Raw genomic sequence first — 17,730 nt, 5'->3', positions numbered from 1 at the left:
CATCTTGGCTGGACTTTATCATCCTCCACAAGGCTTGTTTCACGTAGTACCTGCAGTGTTTCTTGCTGTTGTCAGGATGTTTCATACAGCTTAGAGGAGATACCTGGTGATGCTCCTGTAGACTGGCCCCCCATGTCATCATTTACCTCGTCTTTATCTCCTAGTTGCCTTTAACTAATAATTATATCTTAGTTGCTCAGGTTTGTGTTTCATTTAACGGTGCTACTGCATCTATCTCTATTCCCAGACGCCTTTGGCCACAAACAAATAGCCATTTTGCTGCCCTCCCCCCAACTTACACCTACCTCTCTCATGTACCACTTCATACCAGCACTATTTGTACCGTGATTTATACCAGTTCTGTGTCTTGTACATTTATACATATTTTTAAATCAAAGTTCTTAAAACCACCTCTGTTGCCAGTGTATACAGAACGTCCTCATAACTTAGGTCTATAGTGAAGCATAGATACCATTAAAAGTTCCGTTGTTACCTATGGAACACTTGCCAGCTTCCCTCTAGTTTGGTATGTTTTCTATAAAGTTTTCAAATCACATCCAAGAGAGATGATAAGGATTGCCAGGCTTATCAAAGCCACTGCAGGTACCCTTTTGTCCAAGCCATTTTCAGGAGGCGAATTGTTTGTGGCCACCCCTTAACGGAATTAAGGCGTCTGGCTATAGATAGGGTAACATTTTCAATGCAGTTAATGGTTCTTCCCTTTACGTGTACCATTATTTCAAGGGAGATCCTAATACCGATTCCTTTTGCACTGTTATCAAAGCCGTTCTAGAAAGTTTAAGGTTTCAAAGTTCCAAGCTTATTTCCTAGTCATCCTTGCCAAAGTTCACCAGGATTTTCGAATCAGGTAGAAAATATCCCCTTATCAAAGCTTATCACCAGCTCTGAATGTGGCCAAGATACTAGTAAATCTGATGGTTGGATTAATTTAGTTAGAGATGGATGGATGAATGGATGAATGGGTGAGTTACGAGTGGATGGACGGATAGATGGGAAGCGTGGACTGATTTAGTTAGGGAGTCGTAGTGGGCCTCAGTTTTCCATGGAGAAGGAAATGGAAAGAAAAATCAAAATAAAATTCCAGTACTGTTTTTCCATATATACCACATAAATATATTAGATGCACGATACACTTCACTTCTTCAGGACTAGCATTAGTCTTAAATATTGGAAATGGCTCTGGAAATATCGTAATAACACTTCCTTAGCAACTAAATATATGCAATACAGTTCAGTTTCCCCTTGTTTATTAGTGATACCAAATAACGAAGATACAGTACCAGTTCCAGCCGCGATTCTAGTGGGGCCGTGGTGGCAGAGTGAGCAGAGAGGTGGCCTGCCACCCAGAAAACCTGGGTTCAATCCCCGGGAGGATAGAGGTATATTTAAAAATATGGCTGTGTCCATAGTGACCTGTCATTTGGACCCGGGTTCGACTCCCAGTTGACTTAGAGGTAGGAGGTAGTTTGGCAGTCACTTGGTGACCTGTCCGGTCGTGAGGCGTGGCGGGGGGTTTGGGCAGTCACGTAGTTGGTCTGCCGGGGGGAATGTAAAAGTCTACACTTACAGACACACACACACACGCTCAACCACTCTGATAGATATACATACACACTAAGACAGGCAGACACACAAACGCTAAGACACACACATATAAACTATGCATAAGGGTAGGGCTTGGACGGTAGGGGGGTTTTATTTGAAAGTCCAAAAAATCCAATTGGATTTTTTGGACTTTCAAATAAAACCCCCCTACCTTCCAAGCCCTACCTTTATGCATATGTTATGTGTATCTGTCTTACTGTATATATGTGTGTGTGTGTGTGTGGTCATGGGGTGCATGTCAGTGTGTGTGTAGACTTTCACATTCCCCCCCGGCAGGTCAACTACGTGACTGCCCAATCCCCCAACACACCTGTCCACCGGACAGGCAACTAAATGGCTGCCCAACCACCTCAATTAACTTCTAAGTCACCCGAGAGTCGAACCCAAGTCCAAGGTCACTACGGACATTGCCACATTTTTAAATAAGCCTCTATCTTCCCCAGGAATCGAACCCGGGTCTCATCGATTAGCACGCCAAGCCTATACAGGCTCGGCCATCACAATCACACGTAGGGAACGTCTGGAACTCCTACTGTATTTTCCTTACCGTTTTTTTGCCAAAAAAAAAAAAAAAAAAAAAAAAAGGAATATTAAAGTGTAACATGCAGAGTAAGTTGCTAACGAAGAGTTGTTAAGATCTAGAACCACTTAGAATACATAAGACTAATTTAATGCTAGTCACGAATAAATAAAGAGTATCGTGTATCTACTTGTATGCCGTATAAGGAATAAATAAAAATAGGACTTAGTTTTTTTTTTTTTTTATTATTAAGTTACAATAGTTTCCTTACCTTCCCTGTGATATTTTTATTTACCGTATCTGTCAGGCTTATATGACACTCGGCTGGACCAAACCGCCTATTATCAGCTGTAAAGAAATGCAAGAGTTATTCTAGTCATGCCGGGGTTAATGCTGACAATGTATTAACCCTCTAAGACTCCTATGGCTCACTCTCAGCTCGGTGAAATCGTCTGGTTTAACTGGAATGTCACTACAATTGTAACGTGCATCAAGGGGTTAATAAATGCCTACGTTTACCCTCCAATGTTCGGCTGTATTCTATGTCCAGCTGACGGGGGGGCTATGTAATTTGGTTGAGAGTGAGTCACAGGAGCCTGAGAGAGATATTACGATACTTTACATACTTTAATTTGGCCAAAAATGCACTTGCCATCTCCCCATTTCGATTTCTGACCTGTAGCAATACATTAACACTAGAGTACGATGCTAGTCACAATGAAACGCTATGAAATGGATGTAGGGCCGTAGCATTGCCTCGCTCTGCCTTCGAGATATTCGAAATGGCCTACAAAAGGACAAAAAATTCTACCCACTTAATCTATACTTACGACTCAGCGTTCAAAATAGGGAGAAAGGGCAATTTTAGGTCAACATAGAGTAAAAAGAGAGGTGCCGACTGCTTGATCTCCTCCCGTGGCAGGAATGCAGCGGTGGCGCCACCTAATGCGTGGAATGCGAAAATTCTAGGCTAATTCAGCACGAGGACGCATATAAGTTTTTTCGTAATGGAGGGGTTAAATATAGATTTCACTGAGCCCTTCCATAAGACAAGGCTACCGAAAGTTATATGACATCGTCTTGTGGTATCAAAAATAAAATATAAAACATCTACATAATATAAAAACATCTGTCTACCCCTGGACTCGATCCATGGCGCCTAAAATAGAGCATTCCATCTGATGACGTCATTTTTTACTCTTTCTCAATGCTAGGCTTCAGACGACTTCAAACAAACTAAGAAAATCCTTTCAACAAGATGGGTCAGAAACAGACTTCATTAATTCCCAGATTGAGAACGACTTATTTCCAACGACTTATTTCCTTTGCTGAACCTAATATCACACCTCACATAACCCCACTCCAACCCCCAGCGCCCACCCAACCCCTTCCTACCCCACTGTACCCCACCCAACCTACTCCTACCCCACTGCACCCCACCCAGCCCCGATCCTACTCCATTGTACCCCACCCAACCCCATTGTACCCCACCCAACCCTGATCCTACTCCACTGCACCCAACCCAAACCCGATCATACCCCCCTAAAACCAACCCAATCCCGATCCCACCCCACTGCACCCCCCACAACTCCAATCTTACCCCCCCTGCACCTCACCCAACCTCGATCCTACCCCACTACACCCTACCCAACCCCGATCCTACCCCACTGCACCCCACCAAACCCCTATCCTACCCCACTGCACTCAACCCAACCCTAGTCGTACTCCACTGCACCCCACCCAACCCCAGTCCTACCCCACTGAATCCCACCCAACCCCGATCCTACCCCACTGCACCCCACCCGACCCTGATCCTACCCCACTGCACTCCACCCAACCTTAGAATTACTCCACTGCACCCCACCCAACCCCAATCCTACCCCACTGCACCCCACCCAACCCCGATCCTACCCAACTGCATTCCACCCAACCCTAGTTTTACTCCACTGCACCGCACCCAACCCCAATCCTACCATACTGCATCCCATCTAACCCCGATCCTACCCCACTGCACCCCAACCAACCCCAGTCCTACCCCGCTACACCCCACCCAACCTCGATCCTATCCCACTGCACCCCACCCAACCCCGATCCTACCCCACTGCACCCCACCCAACCCCGATCCTACCCCACTGCACTCCACCCAACCCCGATCTTACCCTACTGCACTCCACCCAACCCTAGTCCTACTCCTCTGCACCCCACCCAACCCCAATCCTACCACACTGCACTCCACCCATCCCCGATCCTACCTCATTGCACCCCACCCAACCCCGATCTTTCCCAACTGCACCCCATCCAATCCTGATCCTACCCTACTGCACCACACCCAACCCCGATCTTACCCAACTGCACCCCACCCAACCCTGATCCTACCCCACTGCACTCCACCCAACCCTGATCCTACCCCACTGCACCCCACCCAACCCTGATCCAACCGCACTGCACCCCACCCAACCCTGATCCTACCCCACTGCACCCCACCCAACCCCTATCCTACCCTACTGCACCCCAGCCAACCATGATCCTATCCCACTGCACCCCACCCAACCCCAATCGTACCCCACTGCACCCCACCCAAGCCCGATCCTACCCCACTGCACCCGAACCAACCCTGATCCTACCCTACTGCACCCGAACCAACCCTGATCCTACCCTACTTCACCCCACCCAACCCTGATCCTACCCCAATGCACCCGAACCAACCCTGATCCTACCCCACTGCACCCGAACCAACCCCGATCCTACCCTACTGCACCCGAACCAACCCTGATCCTACCCCACTGCACCCGAACCAACCCTGATCCTACCCCACTGCACCCCACCCAACCCCGATCCTACCCCATTGCACCCCACCTAACCCCGATCATACCCCACTGCACCCCACCTATCCATGATCCTACCCCACTGCACCCCACCCAACCCCGATCCTACCCCACTGCACCCCACCTAACCCCGATCCTACCCCACTGCTCCCCACCTAACCCCAATCATACCCCACTGCACCCCACCTATCCATGATCCTACCCCACTGCACCCCACCCAACCCCGATCCTACCCTACTGTACCCCAGCCAACACCGATCCTACCCCACTGCACCCCACCCAACCCCAATCTTACCCCACTGTAACCCACCCAACCCCAATCTTACTCCACTGCACCCCACCCAACCCCAATCCTACCTCACTGCACCCTGATCCGATCCTACCCCACTGCACCTCACCCAACTCCGATCCTACCCCACTGCACCCCACCTGACCCCGATCCTACCCCACTGCACCCCACCTATCCATGATCCTACCCCACTGCACCCCACCCAACCCCGATCCTACCCCACTGCACCCCACCTATCCATGATCCTACCCCACTGCACCCCACCCAACCCCAATCCTACCCCACTGCACCCCACCTAACCCCGATCCTACCCCACTGCACTCCACCCAACCCCGATCCTACCCCACTGCACCCCACCCAACCCCGATCCTACCCTACTGCACCCCACCCAACCCCGATCCTACCCCACTGCACCCCACCTATCCCCGATCCTACCCCACTGCACCCCAACCAACCCCGATCCTACCTCGCTACACCCCAACCAACCCCGATCCTACCCTACTGCACCCCACCCAACCCCGATCCTACCCCATTTCAACATATATCTTGAAAAAAATCTTAAAAAGGGGAGTTTCAAAAAAGTTGTCCCATGGGTTGTGGAGTGCCTGGAGATGCAGTGTTGGGTAGGCTTCAGACATGAGGTAGGATAGGGAGGTAGGTAGGTAGGCAGGTTTGGTAGTGTAGGGTAAGGTGGGGCAGGGTAGGGTATAGCAAAGTAGGGTAGGGGACGTACTGTAGGTAGGTAGGTTTGTTCGGAAGAGTAGGGCAAGGTAGGGTGGGGCAGGGTAGGGTAAAAGATAGTAGCGTTGAGTAGGAAGGGTAGGGTAACGTTATGTAGGGAAGTGTAGGGTAAAGAAGTCAGGCAAGGTAGGTTAGGTTTAGTAAGGTAGAATCAGAAAGGATAGATTAGATAGAGTAGGGTATGGTAAACAGGCAAGGTAGGTTAGGTATGATAAGGCAATGTACAGTAGATTAGGGTAGGGTAGTCAGACAAGGTAGGTTAGGTACGGTAGGGAAGTGTAGGGTAGATTAGAGTAGGGTATAGTCAGACAAGGTAGGCTAGGTAGGGTAGTGGAGAGGAGGGGATTCGGTAAAGGTAGATTAGTTTTGGTATGGTAGCTTAAGGTAAGTTTACAGCATTATTCATCCCTACTCTTTGCTAGGCTTCAGACGATTTCCTACAACTTAACAAAACCCTCTCAGAATGATGGGACAGAGATATTAACCCCTTCAGACCGGTGGGGGACAGGTGCTATGAAGACTAATTAACCTTACCGTGACACCTGTATTTTTGTTTGTCACCTGGGGGTAAAATTCATGACGGTGAGAAATCTACCCTAAGCTCAGTAGACTTGTCTGGTGTGTGTGTGTGTGTGTGTGTGTGTGTGTGTGTGTGAGAGAGAGAGAGAGAGAGAGGGGGGGGAGGAATATAAGTGCGGCGTACCAGAATGGAGGGCTTGATGAAAAAATGTGAAAATGGTGTGTGTGTGTGTGTGTGTGTGTGTGTGTGTGTGTGTGTGTGTGTGTAAGCGTAAGGTGTGGCAGTATGAAGTGTATTAATGTGTGGCAGTGCAGTGCGAAATGTGCCACAGTGTGAAGTGTGTTAATATGAAACGTGGCAGTGTGAAGTTGCCTATCTGTCTTTCCATCTATCCATCCATCCATCCATCTATCTGTCTCTCTATCTGTCTGTCTGTCTATTTATCTATCTAACTATCCATCTATCTATCTACTCTAAATCTAATGTAACAGGCGAATGATAGGGACATCTTATTAAAAGAAATATGACTTAGCTTTTAACGGCGAGAAGTGATGGCTGGTTGGCTTTCTGATTGGCTCTACTGTATAGCTTGCTTTCTTCCAGGCGTTTTCTTGGTTTTCTCCCTGGTTTTCCTTCTGGCTTTCTTCCTGGCTTTCTTCCTGGTTTTCTTCCTGGCTTTCTTCTTGGTTTTCTTCTTGGTTTTCTTCCTGGTTTTTTCCTGGCTTTCTTCCTGGCTGGCTTTCTTACTGGCTGACTTTCTTCCTGGCTTTCTTCCTGGTTAACTTTCTTCCTGTTTTTCTTCCTGGCCTTCTTCCTGGCTTGCTGTGGACTTCCTGCAGTTCCGGACTTCAGTCTGTTGACAAAAATCATCATCATTATTATTATTATTATAAACCATTATTACTTTTCCCCTCTCTCCATCTTCAGTGCTGAGACGTAATAATAATGAAAATGATGCTAGTCACGAAGAAATGCTATGAAGGATTAATTCTCGGTCTCACACTCCCTCTGATTGGAATGTAAGGTTCTCAACAGAAGGAGCCATAACATCAAATCCATAAAAGATCTCTCAATTGACCTTCTTAATCTACTATGGACGTAATGTTTTCTCACCTACGTTTAGCCAGACTCCTTAATTTCAGAAGGGGTAGCCACAAACAAACTTCTTCCATGTCACTTTGTCCTCCAGCATCAGTCTCCCCTCCCTCCAGCCCACACTATCCTCATTCATACTCGTATACCTCTCCACTACAACCTCTTCCTCAGTCTCCCTTTCTCTCTCACGCCCCACTTCACTCACATACACTCTCCTAGCGAATCTCTCATTCTCCATTATCTCCACATGGCCAAATCATCTCAGAGTACTTCTCCCAACACTTTCCAGCACATCCACAACAACACCACAACGCTCTTTCACTTCCTCATTTCTCTGTCTGTTTCTCCATCTAACTCCAAATCCACATCAACACCACAACGCTCCTTCACTTCCTCATTTGCCCAGCTATCTCTCCCCGTAACTGTACATCATCAACACCACATCTCTCCTTCACATCTTTATTTGTCCATCTCTCTCTCCACATAATTCCACATCCACATCAGCACCACAATGCTCCTTCACTTCCTCATTTGTCTGTCTGTCTCTCCACGTAGCTCCACATCACTCCTCTCTCCACGTAGTACCACACTCATCTCTCCACGCAGCTCCATACTCCTGTTATATAACTTATTTCCACATCACTTTTCATACTCATAACGACGATTTGGTTCAGCTGAAAGAACTGGTAGCTATCAAACAACTGATGAACAATATCCTTGCTTACCTTTGTTTATCTCGGCAAGATGGGGAAGCTGTTTAAACACTGATAACACTGACAAAGTATACACACCTCCAGCCTCCTCCCCCTCTCACGGTTGGAGGGTGACTGGCAGGATTCGAAGCTTCTATGATTCACCGAGCTCCAGTTCGAAACAAAAAACTCATTTCTTTCATAATGAGTAATATTTATCTGTATTATATTCCAGCGATACTTATTTCACATTAACTTGGCCTAAAATTTATTTCTCTCCCTCCTAAATGCCGAGCTATAACAATACGATGCTAGTCACGAAGAAATGTCATTGAATGGATAAAGAGCCGTCTTTTTCTTATCTAATTATCTACCTATATCTATATGTCTATCTACATGTCACTGAGATACGTGAATTAAGTTACGAAACGACGAAAATCAGGACTAAATTAAGGCGAAAAGAGTGGAATTTTGCTAACTTCGTCTTCATACTTTGCTTCCTGGCTATTAAATTTTCAACTTTGGCTAGATTTCTTCAAGTTAGTCATTTCCATTCCAACTTGTTTAAATTCCAGCCTCTTTACTTCAAGCGCGCCATGTATTTTCGTCATTTTGCTACTTCCACTCACATCATCCACCCCTGGACCTTTTCCTGTCTAGAGCATTTACATGGTTGGATATATCTCTCCTTCCACTCTCAATTCTCCTCCCCTTCCTAACCTTCACCAAATCAGAGCATCTCTTTCCATTACCACATTTGGCAGCTGGCTGAAACGTACTCCCCATCCATCCAGTAACTCATCTCTTTCCACTAACGCCTTATACCATCCATTCCCAGCAGTGTTCCGCCAATCCCAGTTTCACCTCTAACTTTCTTCACTTCTTTCTTAATAAATTTCCTGTTTTCTTGCTATTTACTATTCACCCGAGTACCAGGCTCTTCATTTGCTCTCTTCCGACTCTCTCTGGCTTCTGTCTCTGCCTCGATCTTCAAGTTTTCTACTCCATGACTATTTCTCGTATGTTCTTCACATACAATGCTACTTTCATTTTCTCACTCCACCAAGCTGTCCCTTTAATTCCCCCATCTCTCCTCTGAGCACCGCACTTCTTTTTGCCTCCTGCACACTGCCTCACAACCTCTTACCCCAGTATAAACTAACTGTTGTGCACCCCACATACTCACGTGGCGATATTCCACACAAGGGAGTGGTGTACTGCCTCGACTCTGAATGCCCTTGGAAGTCTGGTAACGCCAGCTCCTATGGGAGACCCAAGGCCAGTATGTCATGCTAGTTGTGATACAGGTCCAGCAACCTAGACACAGACAGTTTACTTCTCACCCAGCCATCAACACAGTCACTCCCGGCGTCAAAAAAAGCATACAAGTGTGAGGATACACTAACTCCACTCATCATGAACAGCCCATATGCAGCGGAGAGGTGCTACGTTCAATTGTCAGGGCAACTACAGAACCTTTGAACAGCGTCTTATTTCCTCTTGTCACTTATTCCCGCAGCTAAAATTATGGAACCTAAATTTTATATCGACGATTGCTTGTTGTACTCTGAAGGTTTGAGTGTTTTTCTTGTCAGTAACACTTGCATTTGTTTGGAACTGTCCACTACCCACAAAATATTGTCTGTTTATGTTGACTCGAGAAACCTCGAGAGGAGCATGTGGAGTCACATGGAGAGACAGACTGACAAATGAGGAAGTGAAGGATCGTTGTGCTGTGCATGTGGATGCGTTAGGAAAAACACACTAAGGTGGTTTGGCCATGTGGAGATGATGGAGAATGAGAGACTGACGAGGAGACAGTATGTGAGTGAGGTGGAAGGGGGGAGAGGGAGGGGGAGGCCAAGGATGAGATGGAGGGATGGAGTGGAGAGGTATATGAGAGATGGGTGTGTGAGCTGGGAGAAGGACAATGAAATGGCGGGGGACAGGGCAACATGGAGGCGATTTGCTTGCTGTCACCCCTTACGGGCTTAAGGCGTCTGGCAATAGATAGAAAAATAGATAGAGAAACCTCCACTCACCAAGTCTGTCTTCATGGCTAGACCGTCACTCTAAATGGGGCTCCCAAACTACTCAACCACGAGGCACCTAATTATACACAAGAGAATATTACAGCAACACACGCATGTACGTACATCAGTAAGGAAGACCGCTACAGAACCTCCCATTCCAAGAACAGGACACAGTGAATTCTCACAGACTGTACTCCATTGTGACACTCGTTCTCCCTCTCAGACCGTATGCAGTCTTCTCTCAGCCCCACTCTGCCCCTGCACCTTGTCCTTTCCCATCTTCTCCTCCCTTGTCTCGGTCTCTAACCTGACCCCACCCCTGACCTCTAGTCCATCCTCATCCTCAACCCTCCAACCTGATTTATCCTTCAGACTTTGTCCGACTTCACCTTCACCTCCAGCCGAACTTCATCTTCAGCCTACCACTCAACCTCACCCTCAACCTACGACTCAGCCTCACTCTCAACCCATTGCCCAACATCACACTTGTCCTACCACCAAACCTGACTATCAACCTACTGTTCAGCCTCTCCCTCAGCCCACTATCCAGCATCACCCTCATCCTTTAACCCAACCTCATCCTCAACCCACCACTCACCTTCACCCTCAGACTACCACCCAGCCTCATCCTCAGCTCACCATCCAACCTAAATACCATCCAACCTAATCCTAAACCTTTACTGTTCAGCCTTACCCTTACTCACTACTTAGTATCACCCTAGACCTCCAAACCTACGTCACTCTCAACCTAATACCCAATCTTGCCCTCAAACTACCATCCAACCTTGCCCTTAACCCGGTACCTAACCTTATCTGCAATACACCATTCAACTTCACCCTCAGACTACCATCAAACCTCACCCTCAACCTATCTCAGCCTCACCTCCAACCCACCACTCAACCTCACCCCCAACCTACCACTCAATCTCACCTTCAACCTACCACTCAACATCCACCCTCAACCTACCACTTAATCTCATCCTCAACCTACCATCCAACCTTGCCCTCAATTCACCACTCAGAGTTACCTTCATTTCACAATTCAACCTCACCCTCAACCCACCACCCAACCTTACCCTGAACCTCCAGCCCATCCTCATCATCAGCTCAAAACTCTGCCTGTCCCTCAGTCTCCAGCACAACCTCACCCTCACCCCAAAACTCAGCCTCACTCTCATCCTAAGAATCAGGGTTACCCTCAACCTATCACTCAACCCTCAATCATTTGCTGATATTGGCCACAACGTTAATCAGCACTGTCTTTCATTTGCTAATTGCCCTGGAATTCTCTATGTTACAGAAAACACTTTCACACATCTGGAGGAAAGTACAAAGTACCGCAGTTAATCTCAGAGTACTCCATTTAGGGTATAGAAGCCCCAAGCATAGGCTACCACAGTCCACAGCATTTACTGTAACCTCTTCAGCCAAATGACATCTTTTTGTCATTTATTTTCGTTGCTACCAGATGAGTTCATAGCTTAGGAGAGCTCCATTATAGCGGAGGCTGTATCTAAACCCTTAAGTTTTAAAACTATACTGGTATTTTAAGTTTAATTAGCCTGTCACATAGCATGAATGAAATACAAATATGTCCTCAGACTGAATCATATGTAGCACAGTACATATCTAATCACAGATAAGGTTAATTACACACCGCTTTTGTATCAGAATTTTACATATAAGTACATGTTGATTGTTTATATAACACAGCACAGATCAGTATTTTATGTGATAGTAGTTTAACATGTACAGCCAGTGATGATTGCCCAACATTTGCAAAATTGCTGTGACACTGTTCATCACCTGACCCCTCACTGGCCAGAGCTAGGTTATGAACCTCAGTATATATGGTACAGTACTGCATTTTTGTGAGCTGAGGAAGGTTACCATTACCTCCTCCTTAGCAATTTACTTTGTCTATGTCATGTTAATGTTCCACTGTATGCCATTAGTGTTATTTTTTACATCAATATAGACTGCATAAGTAACAAACAAGAGAATTTCAATATGTCAAATATAAAAATAAAACTGATAAGAATGAGGTGCTAGAAGGTCTTCCAAGCTGACAAAAATACAATCCTTAGAGATGTGCACTTCCACTGAGTACTGTACTTTACAGTATCACCACAGAAGCAGCAACCCACTGAAATTAATATGTAACATTTTTCTGCACAAGAATCAGTCAAAATTACTCATGACACCATTTATATAGACATGTAAAAATCAACTGTAGTCAAATAAACGTTCCTCTCTTAGCACAATTCATTTTAAATACAGACACTGTATTAGGAAATTTAATACTTTTTTTCTAAGGTTAACATTATTCTAGTTTTTATGACCCTCCTAACTCCTTTCTGAACATTGTGTTCCTAGCATTGAATATGTAAAATTACTATGGTCAACAGTATAGCAATTACTCTTTTTTTTTTTTTTTTTTTTCAAGTTTCTCCAAGTAGCTGAGATGTCTCTAGGTATAAGATTTTGCATCAACCCATAGCTCAGATACTGAATATGGACTGTGGTCACAGTGCAGTATTTCCTTTATAAAGCTTACACAGTATGAATTCTGTAAAACTGATGAACAGCGTCCATCTCATTTATTTCATTTTAGCTTGCAGGATTCTGGTATATATATAAGGGAGAGTTGATGATGTCTATCTTCTCTTTATTGTATACAGTATACAATCTGTGAACTATGAGTTCTAGATTATAACTACAGTGTGTTTGATGTAAATGGTTATCACATATAATGGAGTCCTCAAAGCAGATGCTTTTGAAGAGACTGAGGTTCATAATACTCTATTTTTCAAACTGTTCATTGTATGGAATGGGACTGGTTGACTGGGACTTGAGGAAGGCACTGAGGGACAGTGTTCTAAACTGACTCATACAAATGTATGAGACAACTGGACACTGAATGAGGGTGTACTGTCAGATAATCAAGCAGCTGAAATGAGCTTCCTAAAACCAGCAATCTGGGAATAATTTACAGCATACATGGAGTGACCAACAGTAGAATATATTAAAAAAATTGGGATTATATTCATACATTTAGAAACCAGAGATTTTGCAAGTGAAATGAATAAAAATCAATAATATTGCAAAATACAGATCATGATCTGTGTGGATTCTGTAATGTAAAACTTACTTCCTAAGCACCTTTTTACTGATTGTAATTGCCATCTCCAATTGCTCTATCACACAGGTAGAGGTATTTGAGGAACAATCAAAAGCACCAATATATTAAGTTTACAGTTCTATAACCTGGTCTGAAGCACATCCGAATTGTATGAATAATTCTTCACATGGCAAGCAAAATTATATGGTAATAAAATAAATGACTTAACAATAAATCTATCTTAAATGCTTTGGTATGGGTTGTTACTGCTTGTCATATCACTTGCTGTCTTGTAGAGTTCAGGCACTCCAATGCGTCTCATGCCTCAATTCTGCCCTCAAGTGGTGCAGAATGAAGCTCCTGGTGAGGGGAGTCTGGGGCAAGAGAGGTGTCTTGAGGGGGTAGGTGGTCACTTGATAGTGTCTCAGGGGCAGAGGCAGAGCGCTCAGGTGATCCAGAATCCTTCTTATTTGATTCCAGTTTGGGGCTGGATGGCTTGAAAAACAAATACAAATCAATTATGTTCTGTTCAGTCTGAAGAATAAGATTTGATAGTACTGGAATGATGCTCATACATTTCAGTACACATGCATGGATAAGTGCGGTATCGGAGACAGACTAAAAGGACAGTGCAGGACTGTACTCTACGGAGATGGTACGTAACAGGAGGAGAACATGCAAGGCCCAGGACGGTACCTTAATAGTAAAGGTGAGATGGTACTTCTTGTTCTTATCCAGCAGGTCAGTGGGCAAGACGATCTGCTGCCTCGTTTGCCCGTGCTGTCCGGAGGGTGAGAATCATTCCCATTATACTGAAGGTTGACACCCTAATTGATCAACCACACATGATTCCCAAGCTCTGGTCACTCATGCACCTAAACATCATCAGCTCTAACTTTGATACCATTCTCATGAGCACTCAACCAAAATGATCAGTTGATGAACACTGGCAACAAGACTGAAATGAACTGCTGTACTGGAATGTCCCATACTATACAGTCAGTGATAAAGAGTTTGTCTACCTTCCACTGAGCATACTTCACATTTAAGATATCAATATCACTTTTCTTCCTGAGGCATCATATCAAAAGGAATCATCACTGAGCAAAGAAAGACAGTAACATTCTTTCAGTTCAGGAATATTAGCCTGCGGATGGCAAAGGAAAGTGAGAAGTAGAAGAGGTGAAATATCAGGTGAACTTTTATCCTTGACTGTACAGTACAATCAGTCCTCATTTAGAATGTGTTTTCAAATGACACATTAACATGTACTACGCATGCTGCCTGCAAACTTACAATTACATATACTTGCCTCTCATCTCACTATCCCTTCAACCAAACGACTTTCACACAGTGATGTTCAATATGTTTCAGTCTTCCCACTGCTGGACAATTTCATACAGCTTAAATGAGACCATCTCATAGGGAAGGGATTATAAGCAAGCTCTATTATCTCCTTCAGAAATATGTCTTTTATATTGCTTTTTGAATCTGCTAGATGATTTTTATCCAGTTTAAGAATGTAAACAGTTCCATCATACCACACCCACAACATCCACAACTGAATAACACAGAATCCCATATTAATATGTCATTAACAACTCCTTATACCTCAATTTCATGTTACATTTCAGAATTAGAGTACAGTACTGCACTACATGCACTGGAGTACAGCAGCCAATAATCACTGAGCCCAAACCCCCTCACGACGAATATAAGACTGCCCATTACCATTTACTGTTAAGAATAATTTTGTATTAACAATGTGCATAAGTTGGAAAAATACATATTCTTCCGCCCTGAATGTGCCCTGAATGAAAAAGTAAATCAACTGTGGCAGCCAGCTTGCATATGGGCCAGCAGCTCTACTATATACTTTCAAGATGTGTTTTATGAGTCATAAAGGACACCTGATATGTAGGGCTTTGGAAGACAACATTTTGTCACTGAAGAAGTTACTTGCTCCCACCTAATGCTATGCACACAGGCATTGATGTGAGATGCTTTTGGAGTACAGGGGGAGAAATGTAAATGGAAATTTGTTCCAGTGGAGTGGCTGTGCCTGTATACATAATCAAGGGAACCTTGACAGAGAATAAAGGTGAATGACTGGCAGATGTACATGCCTATCAACCCAGTTATTTAATATATTACTCTTCACTCCTACTGTAAAGATTCACCTTTTTCAATACATAAACTTTTCTGTATTGGCTAAAGTTTCTTTCATTATCTTCTCCATGATGAGACAACAAGCTCTACTGAAATTTTGAGTGGTATACTCTACAGTACAGGACATATGCAAGACACAGTACCAAATTTCACGACAGTACAATTTCCCAGATTCTCATGATGGACTCTGCTATACTGTACTAGAATTTTAGGTGACCAGTAGCACAGCCAGGTCTCCACAAATTGGAGGCCAAGACGGAGTCAAGTCCAATTCTGGTGGAGGCTCAGTGCTGCACAGTATGCACACATCAAATAAGCTAAAATTTCAAATGGAGGGGCCAGTGGGGGTCCATGGGTCCAACTGGGAGGCTCAAGGTCCCCCACCCCCCCAAGCTCTCCCATAATTATGCCACTGTTGTTGACATAAGCATTTCACTAGTCTCATTATATTCTGCTTACTCATTCAATTCACCTCTCACTCATGAATATATACATGATCTTACCATGAATATACTGTACTGGTAAAATACTATCAGCTGATTTCTCATGCTATGAATGGTGAGCAAAAAAACAACATGTACACTAGAGAATCACCAGCCTTTTGAGAATCTGATATTATGTAATTTTGTTTGATTAACTGTTTTGCTGATGATGTCTGTTGACTGCCCAATACAGCTGTGCAAAGATAGGACTGTGGGGCAAAAAAGATAAGTACAGCATGAGCTTGCTCGCATCTGGTAGAGTTAGACAGATACAGAAATACATTGGTGAAAGGAACTAATATACCGGTATGTACAGACAGTAGACAGATGTATATGGAAATACAGATACAAACTGCACGCAATACTGTGCCAATCAAGTGAGGACAACAGTGTCTTACTGACTCCATTAACCTCTTAAATCAGGTGATGTATTATGCTAATTTACTCTTGCTACCTCCAAATAATTTTATTAATCTTAGGGAAGCCAATATCTAACATCTCAATTTCAAAAAAGTCTCTATCAAATGAATAAAATTCTCTGGAGGCAGCAAGAATAAAATAAAGAATAAATCATCTGATTGAAGAAGTTAATACTCTCAATTCAGTGATGCATTATATACTGCATTTTATTCTTGATATCTCCTGATGATTTTATCCATCTTAGGACAAACATTTTGGATTCTGTGGAATAGATATAGCTATAACATCTTCATTAACAGAGATCCAACCCAAGTTGAATAAAGTTGTCTGGAGGAAGCAAGAACAAAATAATAAATGCATCATCTGACTGAAGCAGTTAAACACATGGGTGTACATGCAAAGGAGGGCATATACATACATACAGAGACACACACACACACACACACATACACACAGAAGGGCATCCTCCTGTATACTGTCTGGAGAGTGAGGGAACTTGGCAAGTGTCCCTTAACTTGTAATTTGCCCATGTGAGTGCTTCTACTTGTAGGGTAGTACAGAAAGAGTGATTAATACAGTAGGTGTAAACTCATCAAAACTATAAAGAAGTCAAGCACAGAGGCCATAGTAAGTGACACAGTAATGAATTTTTTTATATGAGCACAAGTATAATTACAATATGAATATAAGGATGTATGATTGGTACTAACTTACAGAATCTGAAGAAATGGTAATACTTTTCAAGTTTTTTAGTAATAAACTTGATAATGCAATGTAAACTACACATTCAAAGATTTCAGGAAGGTATATATTCACTTAATATATAATACATGCAATGCCATGTATACATTCTAATGTTCCTAACTACAATAGAGCCCCTTGTTTTTGCTATGCATCTATTACCTGTCCTCTTATATTCTACAATATCTTATTATTGTTTCATTTTGTTTCTTTTATAAAGGCTTCAACATTCGTTCGTGCATTGGCCTTGGTCACCTAATGGCAGCTGTCCATGACGTCAGTCTCTAGCAGCCACTCTATTCAATCACTTAACACTGAGGCTACATTTTTTTTCAGGTTGCCACTCATAGCCCTACCTTCAACGTTCATACCTCTCACCCTTCACACCCAGTTGTCCTCCTCCAACCTCTCTATATGCCCAAACCATCTCAGTCTATCTATTCTCATCACACCACT

At 44.0% G+C, this 17,730-nt stretch overlaps 1 protein-coding gene across 2 annotated transcripts in view; it reads right to left on the bottom strand.

Annotated features, from left to right (window-relative positions):
- Nucleotides 1–13,005: 13,005 nt before the first annotated feature.
- LOC145410923 (uncharacterized) overlaps nucleotides 13,006–17,730 on the bottom strand; it is a 90,811-nt gene continuing 86,086 nt past the window's right edge. Inside the window, exons 19-20 of one of the 2 annotated variants that reach the window (XM_080280966.1) lie at nucleotides 14,159–14,242; nucleotides 13,006–13,957 (exon numbers count right to left, since the gene is read on the bottom strand). In XM_080280966.1, the coding sequence (XP_080137092.1) occupies nucleotides 13,781–13,957; nucleotides 14,159–14,242 (261 nt within the window). In that variant the 3' untranslated portion in view covers nucleotides 13,006–13,780. The remainder of the gene's footprint in view (nucleotides 13,958–14,158; nucleotides 14,243–17,730) is intronic. The other variant, XM_080280967.1, reaches the window with a different exon arrangement.

Source organism: Coenobita brevimanus, chromosome 87 (assembly GCF_032717465.1).
Source record: "Coenobita brevimanus isolate Jiangsu-jjx chromosome 87, ASM3271746v2, whole genome shotgun sequence".
NCBI classification, from domain to species: domain Eukaryota; kingdom Metazoa; phylum Arthropoda; class Malacostraca; order Decapoda; family Coenobitidae; genus Coenobita; species Coenobita brevimanus.
This window is presented reverse-complemented; position numbering and strand designations above follow the sequence as displayed.